Below are 25,780 nucleotides of genomic sequence, written 5' to 3'. Positions count from 1 at the left end.
TATTCCTGAATGCCAATTGCCACTTAGTTCATTGAAGTTTGTTTTATCTATCATGTTCACACTGAATATGTACTAGATACTAAGGAGAGTTGTCCAGATCTTGAGGAAAAAGTATCCATGATTAGCCTCCTTTTGAGATCAGTTACATGTTTCTGCACTGCACAAAGTGCATTATGTCCAGGATGCATGTCTTTGAACCAGAAGCATGAACCTACTTTCCTACAAGTTTCAAACTTTACCCTAATATTTCTTCAAACTGCTGATTGTTAAGATTACATCTCTTTATAATTATTTAATTATTAACTGTTTTTTTTTGGAATTAAACATTACATGAATTATGATTTGAAGTTGCTGAAACTTCTAAATTAGAGAGGGAAGTGATTGTAATACAGATTTTTCGGAGGTTACTATGCTTTACCTTCGATCTTACCAGCAAACATGAGGAAAGTATATTTGTTTTTGTAACAAGGTACAGAAGCAGAGTTATCAAATTACAATACATCCTCATATGAAATTTTCAAGGATAAGAGTTGACTGTATTTTTCCAGGAAGCTCATAAGCTTGATGATGGAAAGCAAGCAAGCCATTGATGTCAAAACAGTTTACTGAAATTCTTGGGTGATGTGTTGTTTTTGGAGTCTGCATACTCCTTATTTGATGTTGTGACTATATAATTTGAATATGCTGCATTCTCAATTTGGAAATCTTTACCTCAGGGCTTGTTTCACACAAATTCAGTGCTTTGGACTTTTCTGTTTAATGTCTATGGTTTAAGCTAGCAAGGCAGTTGAATAAGTACATTATTCAAGATTGATCTTATTCCTTAATGAGTTCAAAACTTGATCTTCAAATTTGGCTTTATAATTCAAATCCAACTCAAACAAGGTTCAAGTTAGCCAAGCTCAAGAAAATAAGAAATTGTTATGAAACAACTAAACGAGATGAATGTCCATTAAATTCTCTTATGTCCATTGATTTTTCCTATGTCTATTGAATTCTCCCAGAATATGAAAGGACAAAAGAATTGGAGTGGATGACCGTTTAGTTTTCCGACTTATTAATGGAATTTTTTTTCTTCCTCTTTTTTGTTTTCCCTATAGATTTCACATAGTACTTTATTTCTCTTTTTTTCCTTTCAATTGCAGAACAATTAATGATTCAGATTGAACCGGATGTGACGTGACATTGAACTGACCCTTTCATCAAAAATAAAAAAAAGAAAAACAAGAACGATTCAAATTGAGCATTTTTTTAAAATCAAAAATCAAATTACGATTGAGCCTAACTTGATCGTTGATAATGGTGCAGTTGGGTTTGTCCCTTTTCCCCACAAGTTAGCAGTAATTGTAAGAAAGGAACAAAAAAGGAAATAATCCATCCGTTTCATTTTGATAGTTTCGATTTTTCTTTCTCACATAGTTTAAAAAAAATAAGGTTGTGTTTGGATTGCATTTTCCATCATTTTTCATGGAAAAATTATTGTAGCGATTTGATATATGTGAGGGAAAAAGATGATAGGGAAATGTGATCACAGAAAACGACAATATTTTCCGACGAAAACAAGCAATCCAAGCAAGACATAAGTTTAAAAAGTAAATGTAGTCTAATACTTTCCTAAAATACCTTTATATTAATATTTGAAGTATCACTAATCATTGTATCTTTATATTAATTACAACAACAACAATAATGATATCATATTGCACCATTCAAAACATATATTAACACAATTTTGAGTAGAAAAGTTGAGTATATTAAATAAGGTAGGCTATATTTACTTATTATGAAATACATTAAATAAAGGCATGTTAGAGAATTTAAAATTAACTATATTCTTGAATTAGAAGATGGACTATAATTTGAGACATACAAAGAAAAAATTACCATGAAAGAGGGATGGAGCGAGTAATAATGATAGTAATAATAAAAAATAAAACAAAAAGATATGGCCCCATTTGGGCACAAGCCTTGGGCTGATTCTGTGGGCTTAGGATTTCCTATTTTGTTCCGTTTTCTGGGTTTTCTTTGACCACTTGACGACTTCTTCAGCCCCAAATCAAAAGTAACAGCCACAAAAATTTTCCTCAGCTCCGCTGCTGCGGCAGCAGCAACCCAGCTGACTGCCGGAAAATCAAGATTCAGCCTCGGAACCTGAGGTCAGGCGATCTTCTTCTCCTCCTGTTCATCATTTTGCAGCAAGTATTATAGGCAACAATGAAGATATCTGAACACATCTTTTACTTTACTTCCTCCTTCGATTTCGGTCAGTCTCCAAGCAATGGCTCTCAATCATTTGCAGCCCCATTTTCAGCAGTCTCCATTCTGGATTTTATTCCTCCACCACCACCACCACCACCACCGCAACTTGTTCCTCCTGTAAAGATGCTGCGTTCGTTTTGGTTGAACTCGAAAGGGACAGGCTGGATTTCATCTCTTTCCTCCAAGACTATGCAAGTTCAGCGGGTATATAGTGTTTCTGACTTGAACAATTTCAGTTTCTTTGAAGGTGGGCAGGTTCATGGATTAAATTATAGCAATGGGTATTGTCAAAGGACACGAGAGATTTTTGTTTGCTGCTAAACTACTGGCTGCTAAACAGGTCTGGCACACCTGTGACGTAGTCAAGTTGGAAGTTGGTTGAATTATTCTTATAGGCCTGAAATCAAAGTGCCTTCATCCTCTGTATTTGTTCATTGAAGTTTGTCTCTTTAGTCATGTTCACTTGGATAATGTTTTGGATGTTCCCCAGGAATGTACTAGATGCTAAAAAAAGGCGTCCAGATCTTAAGTAAAACTTATATATGATTAGTCTTCTTGTGAGATCACCTGTGCTTTATGTCCAGGATTTACAACTTTAAGCTAGAAGTGTGAAAGCCACTTTTACCTACTTTGTTAGACGCAAATATTGGTTGAAAGAACATAAATATACAAAATTTTAATGTTAAATGTTGTGAAAGATTTGTGATTCCAGTGAATCAAATTAACCACATTGTTGGAAGGACATCATACTACCTCCCTTAATATTTTTTAATTGTAGGGACTTCCCTTTTGATCTTAAGATTACCCAAACTCTGCCAGATTTTTTAAATATTGTTTCTTTTTCATTCAGTTATTGTTATAACCTTCCACGTATGAATAATAGGACATACATATTTGGAATTACAAAAAGCATGTATCGTAACTTGAAGTCACTGTAAATTCTAGCTTTAGATAGGAAATGCTTTTACTACAGATGTGTTAGTGTTTACCATAATTTACCTTTGCCCTTATGAACAAATCTATTTAAAATTGGTGTTAGTGTTTACATATTGAATGTAAATGTGTTTCACAATTTATCAGTTGTTTGTCCAACAAGCTTCAAAAGCCGAGTTATCAAAAGAGAATACATCTGTGACCTGAATCTTTGAGTATAAGAATTGAATATGAACATTTCTATGATTTTTAGTTAATAAGGCTATAAGTTTCTGATGTAAAACCAAGATTTAATATCAAAAAAGTTCATTAAAATTCATACTTGCTGTAACTTTGTATTTGCAATTTGCATATTCCTTATTGATGTTTTGACTTACTTTTCTGCAGTGTTTTCCCATGGATCGTTTGACACAAATCTGGTAGATTGGTGCTCTCATTACTGTGTTTGATATCTAGGGTCTAAACATTGACTGCTAAATGTGTCTGGCACAACTGTGACACGTTCAAGTTGGAATCTGCTTGAATTTTTCTGGATTAATAGCTTTGAAAGAAAACTGCCTTAATCATTGGTGTTTGTTCACCGAAGTAAGTTTGATGGATCATGTTCACATGGAACATGTACTAGATTATAGGTATACTAAGAATAGGCGTCCAGATGTTAAGTAAAAGGTCTCCATGATTAGCTTCATTGTGAGGTTATCTATATGTTTCAGCATTATGCAAAGCACTTATGTCCAGGATGTACAAATTAAAACTAGAAATGCAAAGCCATTTTTACCATTTTGGTTACAGGCTAATTTTGGTTGATTAAGGTACGAGTTCTTAACTCTCAATGGAAGTTATGGCATGAATCTAACCAAATTTTAATGTTAAATGTTGTGAAAGACCTGTGACTTCCATGAATCAAAAAAATGATATACTTGAAAGGACATCATACTAACCTCTTCTAAATCCTAACTATATAAAAAAGCCATTGCTCATCTGCAGTACTTTTAGTCCGCTATGCATTTTGGAAACTTTGTTGCTTTTTATTACCTTTTGGGGTTATAATTGTCTGTTCATCTTATTCTTGTGGTGTCACCTACCTGAGAATTAGACCCCAATGACCACTTCGCTTTCCATCATTTAAACATCTCTTCAATTCCCGATCCCTTATTCACCCATGCAGCCCTAATTTATTTATCCTTGGCCTCCCCCATCATCCTGCTACAGAAAAATCTACATGAAACCCATCTACATACACCGCCCAATTTATCTCTTCTCAACCTCCGTTGTCTCCACCATCCAATTTCCTCTGTCTTACTAGTGAAAGCAGTAAATTTTGCAGCTTTTGAGGTGCTGACTTGATTTAGTGCTTCAAGCCTTTGATTTAGCTTGGGTATTTTTATGGTAATTAACGTTTCAAATTTTTGCTATTTATTTTGTTCTATAGTTCTAATGTTCCATTTGTGCCTTCCATTGTTTAAGTAATTAATGTGGCTGAGAAGTTGTAGGTCTTTAAGAAATTTTCCCTCTTTTTTGGTTGAATTTCTTTACTGTTTTGGTGGATAGGGTGCGGCGATGAATTATTTTGTTTTATTGTGATGTATTTGATTGAAATCCTTAATAACTTCTCTTGCTATTTATTAAATGGATAATCACCTCTATTTGGACCACTTTCTGAATTTTATTTATTTTTTATTTTTTAACACAATAAAACAAGCAGGAATTTGTACAATTCATGTATTGCATGTAAGTTTTCCCTCAGTTCTGCTGTAACTTTTCAAATATCTACCAAGCTATTTCTATCCTGAGTGTTTAAGGATTACGTAAGAATTTAATTGTTATAGTCATAGCCTGGATGTTTTTGGTTGCATGTTAGATATAAAGTGATTTCTTTCTGAATTTAGCTTTGTTGCTGCTGTGTGGTTATCATTATGCTATTAAATGTAAGATGTACACTGTAATTCCATTTAATTGACGATATCCCTGTTACCTACAGATGGATCTCTTCTTATTAGTGAATGTGATTATTTTTTAGATTGTTTGCTTTTCATATATAGTACTTTAGTTCAGGTGGTCCTAAGGTCGCATTGTGTTTGTTGTACTCTTTTTCTGTGGTCATGTCCTGTGTGAAGTACATTACAGCTTTTGGTATCATGTTGACTATTCCATTGCTCGTTGAGGTTTACTGCATCCTACCTTATCTTACTGTCTATTATTTGTTGTCAGAAGGAATTTGATTTAAGCTTTTTCTCTCAAGATGTTTTGCTCTAGGGTCCATGAAACAACTTCAAACATGAATACCCTTCTCCATTAAAGGCTATGTAGTTTCCTTTTCTGTTTACTGCAGACTCTACAAGTCTAGAATTCTGTATTGCTTTTGTTTTTGTTCCTGTTTATTTATCATATATTTCCTAAATGACTGTTGCAGGTTAATTTGTGTGAACATCTCTGATTAAAAGCTGGCATCACTCTGAATCTTAATGCTGTACCCTACAGTGCTGTAAGATGGATGCATGCAATCAAGAGGTTTTTCAATGACAGTGGTATGTAACTACTAATTATTCTATTTTAATATTCCAGTATAATGCTTGATATTGTTTTCCTTTAAAAAATGAACTTGCAAAAGTAAATACTGTTTTTTCTACACTTGTTTGTAAGTAGATAAGTTACGTCACAATATAGTGCTACTCACCTACAGAGAAATTTTGAAAACTATCCTGCAGTGCCACTTTAAAAGACGCTTATTTGCGGTGCTAAGCTTGACTGAATGTGCTTAAGCTAGCATATTTTTATTGCTCGAACACTCAGTAGATGTAGAAATTGGGTAAATCACATATCTGAAGGAGCTCCCGTAAAATCATACAACATGCTAATCTGATATATGCAGGTTTAGTATATTTAGATGTGCTATCCAAATTTAAAGATGTCAGGCCTGTTCAAGGTTTTGTGTATTTCTGATTGCATGATCTTAGAATGCTGCACCAAGCAGCATTAGGATTTTTCACCCAGGTGAATAGTGAACCATTTTTTCTATAGACCTAAATGTGTCTGATTAGTTCTAAGTTATAGAAGCTAATTTTAAGCTATTGTTCAGTTGACTGCACATAGTTATTGGTTTTTAGTGATGAAATTATCTGTTGAGGATTTTTTTTTTTTTTTTTAAATTCCAGTGAGTGTTGGATTCATAAGAGAATCACTTATGTACGAAAGGAATTGCAGGACAAAGTGAATCATAAGATCTATTCATAGCATTTTCTTGGCTCCTTCTACCTGGAAATTACTGTTGTTAGAGTTTTCTTATTCTCATCATTTCAATTGTTTATATTGTCAAGCGGTAATATGTAGGCCATTTTGCCATGGTTTTCCCTAATTTAAACACTGGTTCAATAACTATTACTTGGACATTGAATTCTTATAATATTGATGGGCTAGTACAAAACTTTTACTAATAATTATTTTATCCTTTTCATAGCGATCCTGATGGTTATAAAACTTTGCTCATTTTGCTGTTTTCCTTCCCTGTTGTCGAATGATTTTGGTCTAATTTAACTTTCCAATTTGGTTTTTAATGCAGAGAAACCAAGTATTTGCCTATCAGCTAGACAGACTTCTGCTCATTCCTTTGGTATGTAATATCAACCCTTGAATTATTGTTTCTCTACATAGATCAATAAGTTTTATTTGTTTCAAAGTGCTCGGCTCTATTTCCATCTAAACCTTTGCCTTAACTAATAAAGGAGTACAGTTCCAAGGAACATCATCATTGCATCTTTGCCTTCTCCAGACACCTCACTTGCCAGTACTTTCGTGACATATCCTATGGTTTGTAAATATGCCTAGTCTTCCCTTAACGTATCCAAACTTGTGCAATCTGTAACTGATCCTACAGTTACTAAAATGCTTTTGCTATCACTCTAGGAAAATTACTTTAGCCTAAGCTTTCTAAGTTCTGAACATCAACCTTTCGTCAACTATCAAAGCATACAACCAACATAATTATGCGACTGTAATCTATATGTGATTATGCCCAGGGTTGCGTGAGGCAAAATCGCCTAGTATTTTTTAATTGCAGGGACTTCCATTTTGATTTTATGATTAAATAAACTTTGCCAGTTTTTTCAAAATTTTTTTTCAATAATTTACTGTTATAACATTCCATGTATAAATGTAGGATGCATTTGGAATTATAAAAACCATTTATCATAACTTGAAGTCTGTAGATTCAGAGAGGAAGTGCTTGCAATTTGCATATTCCTTATCAATGGTTAGAATTTCCTTTCTGGAGACCTTTCACCATGGATCGTTTTACAGAAATCTAGTGGATTGCTGCTCTTATATTTCTATCCAATATGTACATATTAAACAAGCAAGGCAGTTGAGTGAGTACGTTATAAGATTGGTTTAGTTTTTAATGAGCTTAAAACTTGATCTTCAAGTTTCGGTTTCATGATTTGAACCAAACTGAAACAAAACTCAATCTAGCCATTCTCAAGAGATTAAGTTGTTTGACTGGGCATCATCTTTGAACTTTATATTACTCCATCATTGGAGCTGGACTAGTTCACATGTTTTTTGTGTAGATCAAGATTTAGGAAACAATTAAGACCAATGAAGACTCAAGAACTATGTGATGCATCTAAGTTTATTATGCAGTCTTCAATTTCTATCAGTGCTTGCCCTGTATCAACAGCTCAGTCTCAATCTAAGGCTCAATAATACGAATATATTCAAGTATCACAACACTTTCTTTGTTAAGTTATACTGTATTAGTACCATGTTTGTCTAATCCAAATACTATGAATTTGGCATGTTTAATCCAAATACAAAACAGCTTTCAATAGCTTGCTAAAAGAAACCATGGAAATCTCTTGTTGGTTCAAAACGCTTTTGCTCACTCAACTCTTCCTGGAACTTCTGAAGTGTTTCAGTTTTTTTTTCCCTTTGAATTTCAATGCACATAGAGACCCTAATTAGTTCATGATGTATGATAAGTGATTAATTTACGTTATATTTGAATGATATTTTATGTTATTTTTAGTCACTTTGGTTATATTATTGGAAGAAAATGAATCATTTTGGCTATAATTGGGAAAAAATGTTCTTAAGTGATTAAATGAGGTTTTTATCATTTTTTACTTGCATTTTGTGTATTTTGACAGTTTTGATATATTTTAGTATTTCGGCTATAACTTGAGCTACAGTAATCGGATTGAGATGATTCTTGAACCAATTTGAAACTAAGAGACGTATCTAAATTTGGTATGAAGACATTAGAGTCCAATTTAGCCGTTTTCTCAGTCAAAAGGTCGAAATACCAAAGTTCAACACTGCTGTCCAAAATTGAAAACAGAACTCTGACCAGGCTTTAGTATTTTGTTCATGTCTCGGTCTACAAAGTTTCGATTTGGATGATTCTTGAAATATTGTAAAGTTAATTCAAAGGGCTACAACTTTTATGTTTTGCACAAAAACTAGTTCGGTCTCAACCATAAAGGAAATCGTAGTTGAAGCGAGGCAAAAAGCACTGAGTTGAAAACGCGAGTCATCAAAACATGGCTTGAAGCCGCGTTTTGTCAAGTCCTGTTTTGTAGCCGAAATTCTGCAATTTGCTCAGCCATTTCTGTTATATTCATACTACTTTCCAGTTATATTTGGTAAGAGAATTCGGTTACACATGCTTTTGATGCATAAAGGAGGAAAATAAGGTTTATTGTCAAGTCAAAAACCATTGTTTTTTACTTTCTTAATAAATTGAGATTTGAGAATCATTAGAGTGGAAGTTAGACCGGTGGAGAGGAGTTTTTCATCGGTTTTTATACAGAGCAACAAATGGGAGATAGGGGAGAAGCTTGGAGTCTGCAGAAATGTAGCTCTTCTATTTTTTTAGTGTCAGGTTAGTTTAGTATAAAGTAGTATAACCCATCCACTCTTGTATATTGACTAGATTAGGATGAAGATGGAGATGAAGAAGGAGGAGTTGAACCTCAAGTGACATGGGTTATCTCTTCTCTAACTCTTTATCTTTTGTATTGGATTCTTAAATATAGTTAATATGCAAGTTCTGGATTTTGTGTTTATTATGTATTTTTAAAGTTTATGCATTGGATTTGGTTGAACTTTTTATGATTGTTAGTGTTTATTATTTGGTTATTTGATGCTATTATTTGAGTAAGTTATTTAACACTTTAAATCATAATTAATCTAGTACCATTAATTGTGATTATCTAAGGTGTTGTTTCTACAATGAAAATTGAGATTTAACACTGGTTCAAGAAGTGCTAAACATAGGGAGTACACTCACGAGTGTAGAGATGCACCTATGTGGTTTTAAGTGATTCATTTCATGTAAACGTGGGATCAAGCCACGTTTGGATGACTCATGTTTTCAACTCTGTGCTTTTTGCCTCGCTTCAACTGCTATTTCCTCTATGGTTGAGGCCGAACTAGCTTTTGTGCAAAATACAAAAGTTGTAGCCCTTTGAATTAGCTTTACAATGCTTCAAGAATCATCCAAATCGAAACTTTGTAGACCGAAATATGACCAAAATACCAAAGCCTGGTCAGAGCTCTGTTTTCAACTTTGGACAGCAGTGTTGAACTTTGGTATTTCGACCTTTTGACTGAGAAAACAGCTAAATTAGACTCTGATATTTTCATACCAAATTTAGATACGTCTCTTAGTTTCAAATTGATTCAAGAATCATCTCAATCCGATCACTATAGTTATAGGCGAAATGTGTCAAAATGCACAAAATCCAAGTAAAAAGTGATAAAAATCTCATTTAATCACTTAAAAATATTTTTCCTCAATTATAGCCAAAATGATTCATTTTCTTCCAATAATATAACCAAAGTGACTAAAAATAACATAAAATATCATTCAAACATAAAATCATGAATTGACGGACTTTTGATGTAAGTGCAAGTTTAATTTCGATTTTATACCCGTTTCTCTACAAGTATACAAGTCAATCAAGTAGTATAGGGCATGTATCGGGTCGATTCCACGAGAAGCAAGTTAAACAAATACGAGGTCCTTATTTACTGTATTATTTAGACTAAAAATAAATTTGAGTAGAAATATTATAAATGCTACTTCCTACAATTTGATTAGATCAATGTAAGTTACAAATTGAGAAAATTCACTAAAAACTTGAATCTATGGATGTAGATTTCACTTATGGCACAAAACATGCAAATGAATGAATTTAATACTTGTTACTATTCTTGTTTAATTAGGGATTCATTTCCATTAATACCAAATTTCATTTTCATGATAATATGGTCTAGAACAGCCTAATTTTCCCTAATCTCTTGGTGAAAAATTAAAACTGCTCTTATTTCATTCATGAAATACAAATTAATCCACTTGAGTATATTTCTATTCTCATGAATCTACAACTCAAGTTCTGCTCATGTTATTCCATTATTATTACCAATTCTCATGGAGTAATAACAACTATAAACCTGTTATTGGTGATCAAACAAAAACAAGTAATTAAACATGCACAAGAAGACAAGTTAATACAAGATACAACAAGTGTAAATCACATTTAATTCATATCACTTGGCCATAAGTTTCATCTACTCCCTAGATGTAGAAATTTAGCTATTCATGAATGATATCACAATCAAACTCATAACTTCATTAATGGAAAACATAATGAGTTACAAGTACAAAAAGGATAAAGAAAAATTTAGCCAAATTAATGATGAAACCTCCAAAATTCTGCTATGTCTTGCATTAGATGATTACAAGATGAAGTCTCCAAGTGTTTTTGCAAAATTTGCTAGATAGAGGAATGTGTTCTACTAGAAAATTGCTCTCCTCCCTCCCCCCAGATCTCTCCATGTTCCTCTGCATAAAAACTGCTCAAAAGCTCCTCTCCACCGGTCTAATTTTCACCCTTTGATTCTCCAAATCACCTTTTTGTTAAGATGATTTTTGACTTGGAAATAAACCATATTTTTCTCCTTTATGCATCAGAAGCATGTGTAGTCGTATTCTCTTACCAAATATAACTAGAAAGTAGTGTGAATATAAGAGAAATGGCTGAGCAAATTGCAGAATTTCAGCTACAATACGCGAATTGACAAAACGCGGTTTCAAGGCACGTTTTGATGACTCGCGTTTTCAACTTTGTGCTTTTGACTTCACTTCAGTTGCGATTTCCTCTATGGTTGAGGTCGAACTAACTTTTGTGCAAAACATAAAAGTTGTAGCTCTCTGAATTATCTTTTCATTGCTTCAAGAATAACCCAATTCGAAACTCTGTGGCTTGAAATATGATCGAAATACCAATGACTGGTCAGTCTCTTGTTTCAGTCTCGTCCATAAAATGCAGTTTCTGTATTTCGACTTTTTGTCCATGAAAACAGCGGAATTGGATTTCGATGTCTTCATACCAAATGTAGAGCTATCTCTTAGCTTTAAAATGGTATAAAGATCACATGAATTTGATATGTGTAGCTTCAGATATAGTCGAAATATCGAAAAGTGTCAAAACTGTCTTGAACTACATTTTTTTAATTAAATGTTTTTCACTTCATTTTTTCTTACACACTTCAATTCATCACCATTCGTCAGATTTTCTTCTCAATTCATACCCTTTGATGATTGAATCATTAATCCTGCAAGAAAATGAAGTTTTTTACCCTTAAAATCAATAGAAATGCAATGTTAGCCACTTTAATAAAAAATGTATATTTTTACCAAAATCCTAATTATTTTAGTTATAAACTCGATTACACTACTGAAATTAACTAATAAAATACACTTAAAAACACGTAAAATATACTTTTATCAAATACCCCCACACTTGAACCATTGCTTGTCCTCAAACAATTAGAAATACAAACCAATAATGATTCAACATTTTTGAAGTAAACATATGTGCTCAAATCAACTTCATTTCCTTGAATCAAGGTAAATAACCATTATGTGATTTTTCTTTAATCCTTAAGTACTTATAATATCATGTAAAGAAGAGTCAAATATACCATAATTATACTAATTCAATTCAATTCCTCATTTTTGCCTAATTTCACAATCAAGCAACTCATATAATTAATAAAGATGCTAACTAATCTCATGATCAACTTCTTATTTTTCTTAAAGAGGGATTTATTCTTTTCACATAGCTAAATACTATTTAAGTTGTGATAATGCCTTTTGACGCGAAAATCGACATTTTTAGATGAAGATCATTAGTTATTTAACATTTCACATACTCAAGTTGCTTTTCATACTCTTAATCCAAGTACCGTTTTACGCGAAAGTTGACATTTATAGATGAAAACTCTCGGTTATTAAGTACAAGAACCATTAGAATAGAATAACTCTTATTATTTTTTTTACAAGTATATAGAGAAATAATAAAATTCCCTCTAAAGAATAATCATGAAAAGAGTGTGACACTTATTGACCATATTAATTTCTTAACTTATAAAATCAAATAAAAATAAGAAATTTCATCAAATATGCAAAATGTATGCATAATTTTCACAGTTTTACTAGATATACTTTTCTACAAATATAAAATTATAATCACATAGGGTCTGTTTGGATTCTTGTTTTTGGGTCTATTTTTGAAAAACTGTTTTTCACAATCCAAATGCTACAGTAAATGTGTATTTAAAAAACAACTCCAAAAATACCAATATCCAAACAATATATCAAAAACAACTCCAAATACATATTTAATATGTTTATTTCAACTTATATATTTCAATTATGTATAGGATATATATATTATATTAATTTAAATATATTTATTTATACATATTATAAATATTTTACTTTATATAAAATATATTTTTATATATTTATATAAATATTATATATTATATAAATTATATATATTATAAATATGTTATTATACATTTATATAAATGTTATATATTATATATATTTAATATATACATAATATATATTATATATATTGAACATTTATATAAATGTACATTTAAACATAATATATATATTTATGTATATTTATAATATACATTTATATTATGTATTATATATAATATAATACATTTATACATTTATATTAATATACATAATATTAATTACACATTTATACATAATATTAATAAATGTATACATTTACATTTATTACATTAATACATTTATACATAGTATTAATATATATTTATAATATATTAATTTATACATTTATATAATATTCAGAAAGAACCAAATCATTTGTAAACATTTGGTTGTTTACACAGATTAAGTATACAAATAGAATTCCCATGGAATATTGAGTCTAAGTCTAAATTAATAGTCCTTTGCTTTAGACATCAGATAAATAAGTCATTTGTACTTATTTACAAATGATTTAAATAGAAATTAAACAAACAATAGGCAATTTACATGATCTAAAATTACCATTAGACACAGATTACTTGATAATAGAATGTGATGGCAGTAGTACCGGATGAGGAGCAGTTCTTTTTGCAAAACCAAGCAAATATAGCAATAAAAACAATGAACAAATCTGTAGATACGCTAGTGGTACATATAAAGAAAAAGGCAATAGAAGTAGTATAGATAATGAATTATTAGCAGTAAAATATAGTTTGGATAATTTTAGACTTTTTATAATAAACAAATCTGAAATAACTATTAGAACAGACTGTGAAGCAATAAAAAAGTTTTTTGATAAACATAATGAAAAAAGAAGTTCTACCAGAAGGTGGTTAAATTTTGTAGATAGTATTATTGGTAATGGATATAAAGTAGTTTTCGAACACATTAAAGGTAAAGATAATAATTTAGCAGATTTTTTATCACGACTTTTTAACAATTCTTCTGATCTCTTAGCAGATGGCATATAACTTCCAGAAAGTCAAAATTGGCCAGTGGGAACTTACAAAGTACCCTAAAGGCACAAGTCTACATTTCCATAGCCAAGAGGAAGGTAATTTAGAAGACATCCAGCAGGATATCTTAAATAACCTCTGGAATAGCAGAAATAGCACTGATAAAGCTAGAAATCTTAATATCTTAGCATTTTATTTTAGTAATATTCCAAAACAAAGTTTTTCATATTACGTAGTAATTAAAGGAAAAACACCTGAAATTTATTCCAAATGGATTTCCGTTATAGAACAAATAAATCATTTTTATAATCCTTTATGGAAAGCATTTCATAGCATACATGAAGCATTAGAATTTGTTAGGCAAAATATAGGAACAACATTTTATGTAGATCCTAAAGCTAGCATGGATAGCATGAGGGTGCCAGTATATCAACATACAGATGCCCCTAGTAGCAGTAGAAATTACCAATATGCATTAGAAAAAGATAACACAAACAGAATAGAATTTTGTAGACATTGCAAAAGTATGGAACAAGCTATTAGAAGTTTAAATTTAAAGTGTAGAAATTTTGAAGAAGAGGATTTTTCCCAAAAAGAAAAAATAAAGTCTTTAACTGAACAACTCAAAGAAATGTATAAGATTTCAGGCTCACAAGGAGATACTATTCTCTCACAAATTTCTGAGATTGGGGAGCTTAAAGGAAGGCTGTCTCATATAGCATCTCAAATGGCCAGTTCTTCATCCGGCCCAAGTATACAGCCAATTTTTATACAAGAAAAGCCCATTTCAGAAAGACCATTTGAATTTCTTAAACCCAGAATATCCTTTAAACCATATCACCTACTTGGTTTCCTCCCTTTACATATCCAAGAAATTATTAGCCAAAAAGCCCAAGCCCAATATTATTCAAAATTAATGGCAGTCCAACAATATTTTTATGAAATAGCAAAAGACCCAATTAGAAATACAGCAGCCATTATACTACATCCATCTTTCTTCATCGACCCAGAAAAACATTGCCCAAACAATCCAGAAGCCTGTGACCACCAGAAAATAAATAGCCATTGTATACATACACTCAGCAATTTTTTCCTCAGAGCAACTATTATCTTATCAAAATATTCATCCCCAAAGATACTAAGAGTAAATGGGGAAAGAGTTATTTTAACACCACAATTTCTCATGGATACCGGATTTCTAGAAAAAATCATTGTTACAAATCCAGAGGATACTCATTGTCCTGGAACTCATCTTGGATATTTCATCAGAAAAATGTTAGACTATGGACAGTGGGCAACTGTACATATCAAAACAGCACCAGCAGAATGGACAGGACTTTTTGACATAGAACCAGCAATACATAGAATGATGATTACAGTCAGCAATATACCACCAGCAAGGAGAACGACAGAAGAATTAGAGAAAATCAGCAGCAGTCTTGTGGAATGTCCATTAGCATTAAAAGAACAATTGATAAATGCTAAAATGATCCAATTAGCCTACAGACATTTCATAGATCAATGGGAAAATGGAATTAGGTTAGTATATGAAAATAAAATACAAAAGATATATGTCCCATACAGGTTTAAATTAGAAAAAGATTTCACTATAAGTACCAATTATCCAGAAGTCTTTGAAAAATATTTAGAAGGATATTATATGAGCACAGGAGCAAGGCATTTGGATATCGAAACAGATGAAAAATACAATGATGATCATTATTGGGAAACAATGGGACCAGAAGAAATAAGCAACATCGAAAACATGATGGAAGGATAATTCTTCGGCCATCTTGACTAAAGCTAAAATGTATAGGTGGGTCATAAAGCTTTTATTAGTTACCAGGCCACATTGTATAGTTTGGCCAAATTTATTTAGAATCTATGTCTAGGCCGGTCATAAAGCTTTCATTAGTTGTCAGCTACAGTTAGGCAGTATTGATTTGATGTTTTTACGGATTTCAGTAGGTTTTAAGTCCGTAAAGTTGATTTGATGTTTTTACGGATTTCAGTAGGTTTTAAGTCCGTAAAGTTAGCATGTCATATCCACGGACTTCGAGTCAAAAATTTTTAAGTCCGCACAGTTTATACAAGAAGTCTATAAAGGCAGACGTCCCAAACGAATGTTGGGTACGATGCACTTACATCCTGTAAATTAAAGCATCCAATAAAAACTCCAATTTCATACGTTCCTTAGCAGTTTTTTCAAGTTCTTAGCTCTCTCATATTGCTAGCATAAGACGAAAGAGAAATAAGAAAGTAGAGATTTAGGCAGCCAACCCTAGATTAGATCCAAACAACCGGAAACTTTGAAAAAGATACCTTGTTTTTAGGATCCTAAAAGACCAAAAGACGGTATAGTACCCATCAAAGCCTTTCAGTTACAAAGCAGGCGCCAGGGGAAGATCCGGTGAGGCAAAACTCCTAATCACAAGATTCCCATTTTCATAGCATCAGAAAGAAAATTTGGATTTAAAGCAAGAAAGGTAAAATATCAGTTATCTTTCTTAAAGTATCTAGTAGTCATTTATCTTTATTTTTTTAAGAAATAAATGACTACTAGATACTTTAAGAAAGATAACTGAGATTTTACCTTCCTTGCTTTAAATCCAAATTTTCCTTCTGATGCTATGAAAATGGGAATCTTGTGATTAGGAGTTTTGCCTCACCGGATCTTCCCCTGGCGCCTGCTTTGTAACTGAAAGGCTTTGATGGGTACTACACCGTCTTTTGGTCTTTTAGGATCCTAAAAACAAGGTATCTTTTTCAAAGTTTCCGGTTGTTTGGATCTAATCTAGGGTTGGCTGCCTAAATCTCTACTTTCTTATTTCTCTTTCGTCTTATGCTAGCAATATGAGAGAGCTAAGAACTTGGAAAAACTGCTAAGGAACGTATGAAATTGGAGTTTTTATTGGATGCTTTAATTTACAGGATGTAAGTGCATCGTACCCAACATTCGTTTGGGACGTCTGCCTTTATAGACTTCTTGTATAAACTGTGCGGACTTAAAAATTTTTGACTCGAAGTCCGTGGATATGACATGCTAACTTTACGGACTTAAAACCTACTGAAATCCGTAAAAACATCAAATCAACTTTACGGACTTAAAACCTACTGAAATCCGTAAAAACATCAAATCAATACTGCCTAACTGTAGCTGACAACTAATGAAAGCTTTATGACCGGCCTAGATATAGATTCTAAATAAATTTGGCCAAACTATACAATGTGGCCTGGTAACTAATAAAAGCTTTATGACCCACCTATACATTTTAGCTTTAGTCAAGATGGCCGAAGAATTATCCTTCCATCATATTTTCGATGTTGCTTATTTCTTCTGGTCCCATTGTTTCCCAATAATGATCATCATTGTATTCTTCATCTGCTTCGATATCCAAATGCCTTGCTCCTGTGCTCATATAATATCCTTCTAAATATTTTTCAAAGACTTCTGGATAATTGGTACTTATAGTGAAATCTTTTTCTAATTTAAACCTGTATGGGACATATATCTTTTGTATTTTATTTTCATATACTAACCTAATTCCATTTTCCCATTGATCTATGAAATGTCTGTAGGCTAATTGGATCATTTTAGCATTTATCAATTGTTCTTTTAATGCTAATGGACATTCCACAAGACTGCTGCTGATTTTCTCTAATTCTTCTGTCGTTCTCCTTGCTGGTGGTATATTGCTGACTGTAATCATCATTCTATGTATTGCTGGTTCTATGTCAAAAAGTCCTGTCCATTCTGCTGGTGCTGTTTTGATATGTACAGTTGCCCACTGTTCATAGTCTAACATTTTTCTGATGAAATATCCAAGATGAGTTCCAAGACAATGAGTATCCTCTGGATTTGTAACAATGATTTTTTCTAGAAATCCGGTATCCATGAGAAATTGTGGTGTTAAAATAACTCTTTCCCCATTTACTCTTAGTATCTTTGGAGATGAATATTTTGATAAGATAATAGTTGCTCTGAGGAAAAAATTGCTGAGTGTATGTATACAATGGCTATTTATTTTCTGGTGGTCACAGGCTTCTGGATTGTTTGGGCAATGTTTTTCTGGGTCGATGAAGAAAGATGGATGTAGTCTAATGGCTGCTGTATTTCTAATTGGGTCTTTTGCTATTTCATAAAAATATTGTTGGACTGCCATTAATTTTGAATAATATTGGGCTTGGGCTTTTTGGCTAATAATTTCTTGGATATGTAAAGGGAGGAAACCAAGTAGGTGATATGGTTTAAAGGATATTCTGGGTTTAAGAAATTCAAATGGTCTTTCTGAAATGGGCTTTTCTTGTATAAAAATTGGCTGTATACTTGGGCCGGATGAAGAACTGGCCATTTGAGATGCTGTATGAGACAGCCTTCCTTTAAGCTCCCCAATCTCAGAAATTTGTGAGAGAATAGTATCTCCTTATGAGCCTGAAATCTTATATATTTCTTTGAGTTGTTCAGTTAAAGACTTTATTTTTTCTTTTTGGGAAAAATCCTCTTCTTCAAAATTTCTACACTTTAAATTTAAACTTCTAATAGCTTGTTCCATACTTTTGCAATGTCTACAAAATTCTATTCTGTTTGTGTTATCTTTTTCTAATGCATATTGGTAATTTCTACTGCTACTAGGGGCATCTGTATGTTGATATACTGGCACCCTCATGCTATCCATGCTAGCTTTAGGATCTACATAAAATGTTGTTCCTATATTTTGCCTAGCAAATTCTAATGCTTCATGTATGCTATGAAATGCTTTCCATAAAGGATTATGAAAATGATTTATTTGTTCTATAACGGAAATCCATTTGGAATAAATTCCAGGTGTTTTTCCTTTAATTACTACGTAATATGAAAAACTTTGTTTTGGAAGATTACTAAAATAAAATGCTAAGATATTAAGATTTCTAGCTTTATCAGTGCTATTTCTGCTATTCCAGAGGTTATTTAAGATATTCTGCTGGATGTCTTCTAAATTACCTTCCTCTTGGCTATGGAAATGTAGACTTGTGCCTTTAGGGTACTTTGTAAGTTCCCACTGGCCAATTTTGACTTTCTGGAAGTTATATGCCATCTGCTAAGAGATCAGAAGAATTGTTAAAAAGTCGTGATAAAAAATCTGCTAAATTATTATCTTTACCTTTAATGTGTTCGAAAACTACTTTATATCCATTACCAATAATACTATCTACAAAATTTAACCACCTTCTGGTAGAACTTCTTTTTTCATTATGTTTATCAAAAAACTTTTTTATTGCTTCACAGTCTGTTCTAATAGTTATTTCAGATTTGTTTATTATAAAAAGTCTAAAATTATCCAAACTATATTTTACTGCTAATAATTCATTATCTATACTACTTCTATTGCCTTTTTCTTTATATGTACCACTAGCGTATCTACAGATTTGTTCATTGTTTTTATTACTATATTTGCTTGGTTTTGCAAAAAGAACTGCTCCCCATCCAGTACTACTGCCATCACATTCTATTATCAAGTAATCTGTGTCTAATGGTAATTTTAGATCATGTAAATTGCCTATTGTTTGTTTAATTTCTTGTATTAGTTTGACATCTTCTTTATTAAAGAATTTTTGTCCTTTTAAAGAGGTTTTATTATATAAAGGTGCTACTAGGTTATTTAGATTTTTAATAAAAGGTCTTGCATAATTTAATAATCCTAAGAATTGTTGAAGTTTCTTTGTTTCTTCTATCTTATCTGGAAATTCTAAAACCTTTTTACAAATATGTGGTTGTAATTTTATTTTTCCTTGTCCTATTTCTGTTCCTAAAAATTCTATATTTTTTCTAAAAAATTGTGCTTTTTTATTACTGATGATTATTCCGTGTTTAATAAATTCTGAGAAAACTAATTTTAGATGGCTTACATGTTCTTCTTTGGTTTTCGAAAATACTAATATATCATCTATATATACTATGACAAAATCTTTATATTTATTAAAAATATTATCCATTTTCCTTTGAAATATGGCTGGTGCATTTTTTAACCCAAAAGGCATTACTAACCACTCATAGTGTCCTAAAGGACATGTAAAAGCTGTCCATTCTATACTTTCTTCATGCATTTTTACCTGCCAAAATCCTGACTTACAATCAAATTTACTAAAAATATACCTATATTGGATTCTATTTATTAACTCATTTTTATCTGGTATATCATAGCTATCTTCTTTAGTATTGTCATTTAATCTTTTATAATTTATTACCATTCTGCTTTTTCTTCTAACTATTTCACTATGTTTTTTAACTATAAATGCTGCACTTCTGTGTGGACTAGTACTTCTTCTAATTATTTTTAACTTATTTAGATCAGCTATATGCATTTCAAATTCTTTTATATCATCATTACTAGCTTCTATTTTTGTTGTGCTAATTTTTAAATTTGGATTTAAAATATCTAACTTGCATTCTGTTTTGTCCTTATCCCAATAAATAGTTGGATTTTCTTCAAAAATTTCTAATTTTTCTAATTCACTTATTAGTTGGTCTATATCTCTATGTCCTGTTTCTAACAGATCATATAATTTTTCATTATTTAACATAGTTTCTATTGTGTCATAATTTTCTATCTCTAAATATTCTTCAAATTCTTTATCTTCTAAACAGTTTTGAATTCTTTGTGACGAATATAAAGGCCTTTCTCCAGTCATCTCCATATTGTCAAAAGAATTAATTTTCTGATTCTTCCCCCTATATTCCTGGGTTGAATCATTCTTACAGCTACCTTTTATATCACATTTACAATTATCTTTTTCTTCTAGTCCTAAGAGTCTTGTAAATTTATTATCTTTATTTATTTTAGATTTATTGCTTGTTAAAAAAGTATTATATGGTAAAAAATGTTCTCTAAGGAATGTTAATCCTGTTCTAGTAAGAATCATGCCATGATATGCCTGTAATATAAATGATAGTCCTAATATCATTTGATAAGGAAAACTTCTAATATATATTTCTGTTACAGGATATGGTTGTGTACAGTGTATGCTATCTATTTCAAAAAATAATAAAGAGTTATGTAATGCTGTATCATATGTATATGTACTTCCATCCATTTGTCTAGCCGTTCTAATATGGTATGCTTTTTCATAATATTTTTCTGGAATTAATTCTTGTTGGATTACTATATTACTAGCTCCTGTGTCTATTACTGCCAATAATTGTGTTTCAAAATCTCCTATTTTTATTCGAGTTTTTACTTCTATAGATGTTATATTTGATGTTCCTGCTTGTAATAATTCTAGATCATAATTATGTTTTATTTCTTCTATTTCTGGAAAGATTTCTAGATCTATGTTTTCTATAGATATTTGTCTTTCTACTGTATTTTCTTTGTTTAATTTTTCTATCTTTTGTTCTAATTGGTCAACCTTATTTTCTAAAATTCTTATTCTTCTTTCCAAATAATGTTCTAAAGGCACATTTTCTTCGATTGTTTCTTTTTTAGTATTTTCTACTAAAACATATTCTTGTGCAAGCTTTTCTAAACAGTATTTGCATCCTTCTATATAACATAGCTGACATTGAAATCTTAATTCTATTGACGGGTATTTATTACAGTTATAACATGCTTTACTATAATTTCCTTTCCTATGTTCCCATTTATGGATACATTCTACATCAACTAATTCTAAGTCTTCCAATACTTTAAAATCTTCTTTCATTTCTTCTAAATATATATTATCCATGATAGCTCTGTTTTCTGATTTTTCCAAAATTTCATCTATAAAACTTGTGTCTTCTTGTTCTATAAAATCTGTTAAATTTAAGTCTTCAGATACTATACTATAAATACTTTCTGTCTCTAGTATATTATCATCTATTTCTATTAAATCTTCCGAAAATAATTCTATTAAGTGAGCTTCCCTATTAAAAGAGTTATGTTTTTGTGGACAATTTGTTGCTAAATGATTTGGTTGTTTACAAATAAAGCAAGATAATCTATTTCCATAAGTTCTTTCTGGTCTATATCTTCTAACATGATGTTCTTTTTTGAGAAATGGTTTTCTAGCTTTGCTTTTCCTAAGATAATATTGTTTTCTAGGGTATCTTTTATAATTTTTATAAGGCTTTCTATATTTTCTTTTTTCTTTATCTTTTTCTCCATATTTTTGTGGTGTGTATATTTCTGAGCAAAAACTGTATTCTCCTTTTAATTGTCTTTGTATTTTTATAAAAGTACATTCTTCTACTAGTCTATTGATTATAAATCTTACTGCCGTACTCACATTTTTTAATGTTGGTTCCATGGGCGTTGCTTTGTATAAGGTATATATTTTCTTTCCTAAGTCGTCTGGTAATTTTGCAAATAATTTTTCTATAATTCCTTCATCATAAAAACATCCTGCTAAACAACTATAATATAAAAAGTCTTGTAAAAAAGGTTTAATATATTTCCAGTTTCTGATTGATAATTGTTCTAATTTTCTTACCGATTCTATCTGTGTCATCACTCCTCCTCTATTTGGACTTGTTGCTAATAGAATTTCTTCTACTCGATTAACAAAATTCATTGGATTGACCCCATGTGCCTGATCTTGTTGTAACCTATCTGGAAATTTCAGTTTAAATGCTTCCCATGCTGCTCTTGCTACTCCTCCTAAAAATGTTTCTAAATATGTATACATTTCTATTACGTTATGATCAAATCCTTTTTGTATATAGTTTCTTACTACTCTAGCTTTCCAGCTTCCTATTACATCTTCTATCATTTGTGGATCGTAAGATGTTAACATTAAAGTTTTTCCTTCATCTATTGAATGCTCTTTTATTTCTAATTCTAATGGTCTTCTTTTTCCCCTAGAACTATATTTTTCCTCTGGTTCTCTATATACATTATAGACTATTTTGGGTGGTTGTCCTGGTTCATATGTTCTAACATTTCCTGTGTGACTAGGATCAGTCTGCATACCTGTTGGTCTGTTACTGCTTTCACCACTTTGTTGTTGTTGGTCCATTAATTCTCTGTATGATATTATGCTGGCTACTTCTAAATTATCTTCAGAATTTTCTTCTTCTATTTGAACTCTAATATTTCCTATATTATCATAGTATAATACTTTGTTTAATGCTATTTGTCCATTTGCTTCTAATTTTCTTTCTAAATCAAATAGTTCTTTTTCTGTTAAGTCCATTTTTAATTCTTTTGGATAAAGAATTCTATGATTTATTTCTATTAATTCTTCTTCTAATAAATTTATTTCGATAAGGTCTGATTCTATGTCAGATTTGTCCATTTCTTCATTATCTGTTCCTAAAGCTGTTGGTTCATAATTGTAAAATCTAAGGCTTGTTCTTCCTTGACTATTTTTATATATTATACTATCTTTTGGTACCATTGGATTATTTTCTTCTATAAATTTACTTATCTCCCATTCTTCTCCTGCCAAGTTTTCTGAACTTACTTCTATTGGTTTTATTAATTTTATTCCTTTACTTGCCATAGCCTCTACTATTGGCTTTATTTCTACCTTATATCTGGTTTTACTACTATTTGTTAATCTTCCTATAAATCCGATACTTATTGTCAAATTATCTCCTTGAAAATTTTCATATCCTTTAGTTTGTATTCCTATTTCTAGATTTTTTATATCTTCTAAGGTTATCATAAAGTCTGGGCTGCAATAAAATATTCCTCCATTCTGATTCATATCTACTTCTATACTGGCTATTAATGCATCTTCTACTTTTTTATGTCTTTTGTCTAATACTGCTAATAATACTTTTTTCCCCAATCCTTTTCTTGTTAGTCCTTTAATTCCTATAACTATCAATCCTATATGCATATATGTATACTGTCTTCTAATTTGGTTTATGCTTTGTTGTGTTATCATTCTAAGATTTACGGGGTTACTTAATGCGCTCACTGGTTCTTCTCTACTTTGTCTAAATAATCCTGTATTACTTCTAAGAAATCCTACTGAGTACAAGGTTCTTGGGTTTAATAAACTTATTTCATTATTCCTGTATATTTCCAAGTCTCTATCTACGTCTATTGCCTCTTCTAAATGCATGCTCCTACTCCTTCTTAATTGTCTCCCTATATTTAATACACTAGTTCCTACTTGTGTGTTTTCGTTGACTGTTCTACTAGGTCCTGAAAATGATGTTCTACTAGCCATCTTTTAGAATTTTTGTGGTTTAGGATTTACTGAAAATATATTACTAAGATGTGGTTTACTCTCTTTCTTTGTTACAGGTAATCTTTTAAATTGGTCCGTTATTTCTTCTAAGTCTTTTTCAAACTTATCTATTTGTAGGACTCTGACCTTTTCTGTTATTGTGTCTACTTTTTTATGTAGGGATATTAATAATGCGATTATAGAGTTATTTTGTTTAGGATATATTTTATCTGATGCACTAGCTCCTGAATAATCTGTTAATCCCAACGAGTCTTGATGATAATATTTTAATTCTTCTAATGTTTTTAAATATTCTGGATAAAAGACATAATGTGAGGGAAGTGGCTTATTACTATTACTCATATATTAACTTAATACTATTTTCTCTATTTTATGTAATAGTGCTTCTACTTGATTATAAGATTGTTTTAGATCTATTGATTTTTGTCTTATCTCCTCTAGCACTTCTTTAGTTATTTTTTCTGTATTATTTTTACGTTCTATTTTTAATTGTTTTAGTTCTTCTAAATATTTTATTCTTTTTATTATATTATTATTTTGTTCTTTTAAGTAATCCTGATTTTCTACTAGCGTCTTTATTACTTTATTTTTATTCTTTATTGATTCTAATAAATTTTCTATTATTCGAGAATTATTCTCTTTATGTTTTTCTAAAGACTCCCCTAAAGATATTACTAGATCAATAAGACTATTATAATTTTTATCTTCTTTACTATGTAAGGTGTGTTTATAGGTGTTTTGAAAATAACAAATATGCTTATGATTATCTAAAGTTATTATATTCCTAGATTTATTTTTTATTTCTAGATCTAAATATTCTAATCTTTTCTCTATCTTTGACTTTTAGGGATCAGGCTCACCAGGACGGCAAGCTCTGATACCAAAATCTATAAAGCTAGAACTATGTTGGACTTTTACGGCTCCAATTAACCAGGCTACAACTATGTTGGACTTTTACGGCTCCAATTAAAGACCTATGTTTCAGATATTCCACAAATTTTATTACAGGAATTCCTTCTGTTTTTATATTCTTCTTTTTCTTCTAATTTTTGTCTTTCAATAGATTTTAATTCAGAGTATCTGTGCCAAAGTAAATCTACCTTTGCTTGTCTAATATTTCTGAGAAAGGATGCGGGATGGTGGTGTGCTACTTTTACTAATCTAGATTCTTCTATTTGTATATTTGCTAGACACTGGTCTGAAGTTTCTATGTCTTCTAAAATTTTATCAAAATAATAATAGATATCATCAAAATAACCCAAAAGGTGTGTTTATAGCTAAAATATCCCTACCAAAACAATTTAAGAACAATTGATAAATGCTAAAATGATCCAATTAGCCTACAGACATTTCATAGATCAATGGGAAAATGAAATTAGGTTAGTATATGAAAATAAAATACAAAAGATATATGTCCCATACAGGTTTAAATTAGAAAAAGATTTCACTATAAGTACCAATTATCCAGAAGTCTTTGAAAAATATTTAGAAGGATATTATATGAGCACAGGAGCAAGGCATTTGGATATCGAAGCAGATGAAGAATACAATGATGATCATTATTGGGAAACAATGGGACCAGAAGAAATAAGCAACATCGAAAATATGATGGAAGGAT

At 31.0% G+C, this 25,780-nt stretch overlaps 1 protein-coding gene across 8 annotated transcripts; it reads left to right on the top strand.

The window, feature by feature from the left end:
- The first annotated feature begins 1,978 nt into the window (after window positions 1-1,978).
- On the top strand, window positions 1,979-25,344 carry LOC113691816 (uncharacterized). 8 transcript variants are annotated; one of them, XM_072053973.1, is made up of 5 exons: window positions 1,979-2,156; window positions 2,300-2,463; window positions 5,606-5,720; window positions 6,752-6,802; window positions 14,009-16,231. In XM_072053973.1, the coding sequence occupies exons 3-5, from the start codon at window positions 5,691-5,693 to the stop codon at window positions 15,782-15,784; spliced, it is 1,857 nt and encodes a 618-aa protein (XP_071910074.1). In that variant the 5' UTR covers window positions 1,979-2,156; window positions 2,300-2,463; window positions 5,606-5,690; the 3' UTR covers window positions 15,785-16,231. The 8 variants fall into 8 exon arrangements, 3 of the variants coding, with proteins under 3 accessions (XP_071910074.1, XP_071910073.1, XP_071910072.1); XM_072053972.1 differs by having other exon boundaries at window positions 2,269-2,463; XM_072053971.1 differs by having other exon boundaries at window positions 1,979-2,599.
- The last annotated feature ends 436 nt before the right edge of the window (window positions 25,345-25,780 follow it).

Source organism: Coffea arabica, chromosome 6c (assembly GCF_036785885.1).
Source record: "Coffea arabica cultivar ET-39 chromosome 6c, Coffea Arabica ET-39 HiFi, whole genome shotgun sequence".
Taxonomy (NCBI): Eukaryota; Viridiplantae; Streptophyta; class Magnoliopsida; order Gentianales; family Rubiaceae; genus Coffea; species Coffea arabica.
Note: the sequence above shows the minus strand (reverse complement) of the source record. Positions and strands in the feature narration are given on the sequence as shown.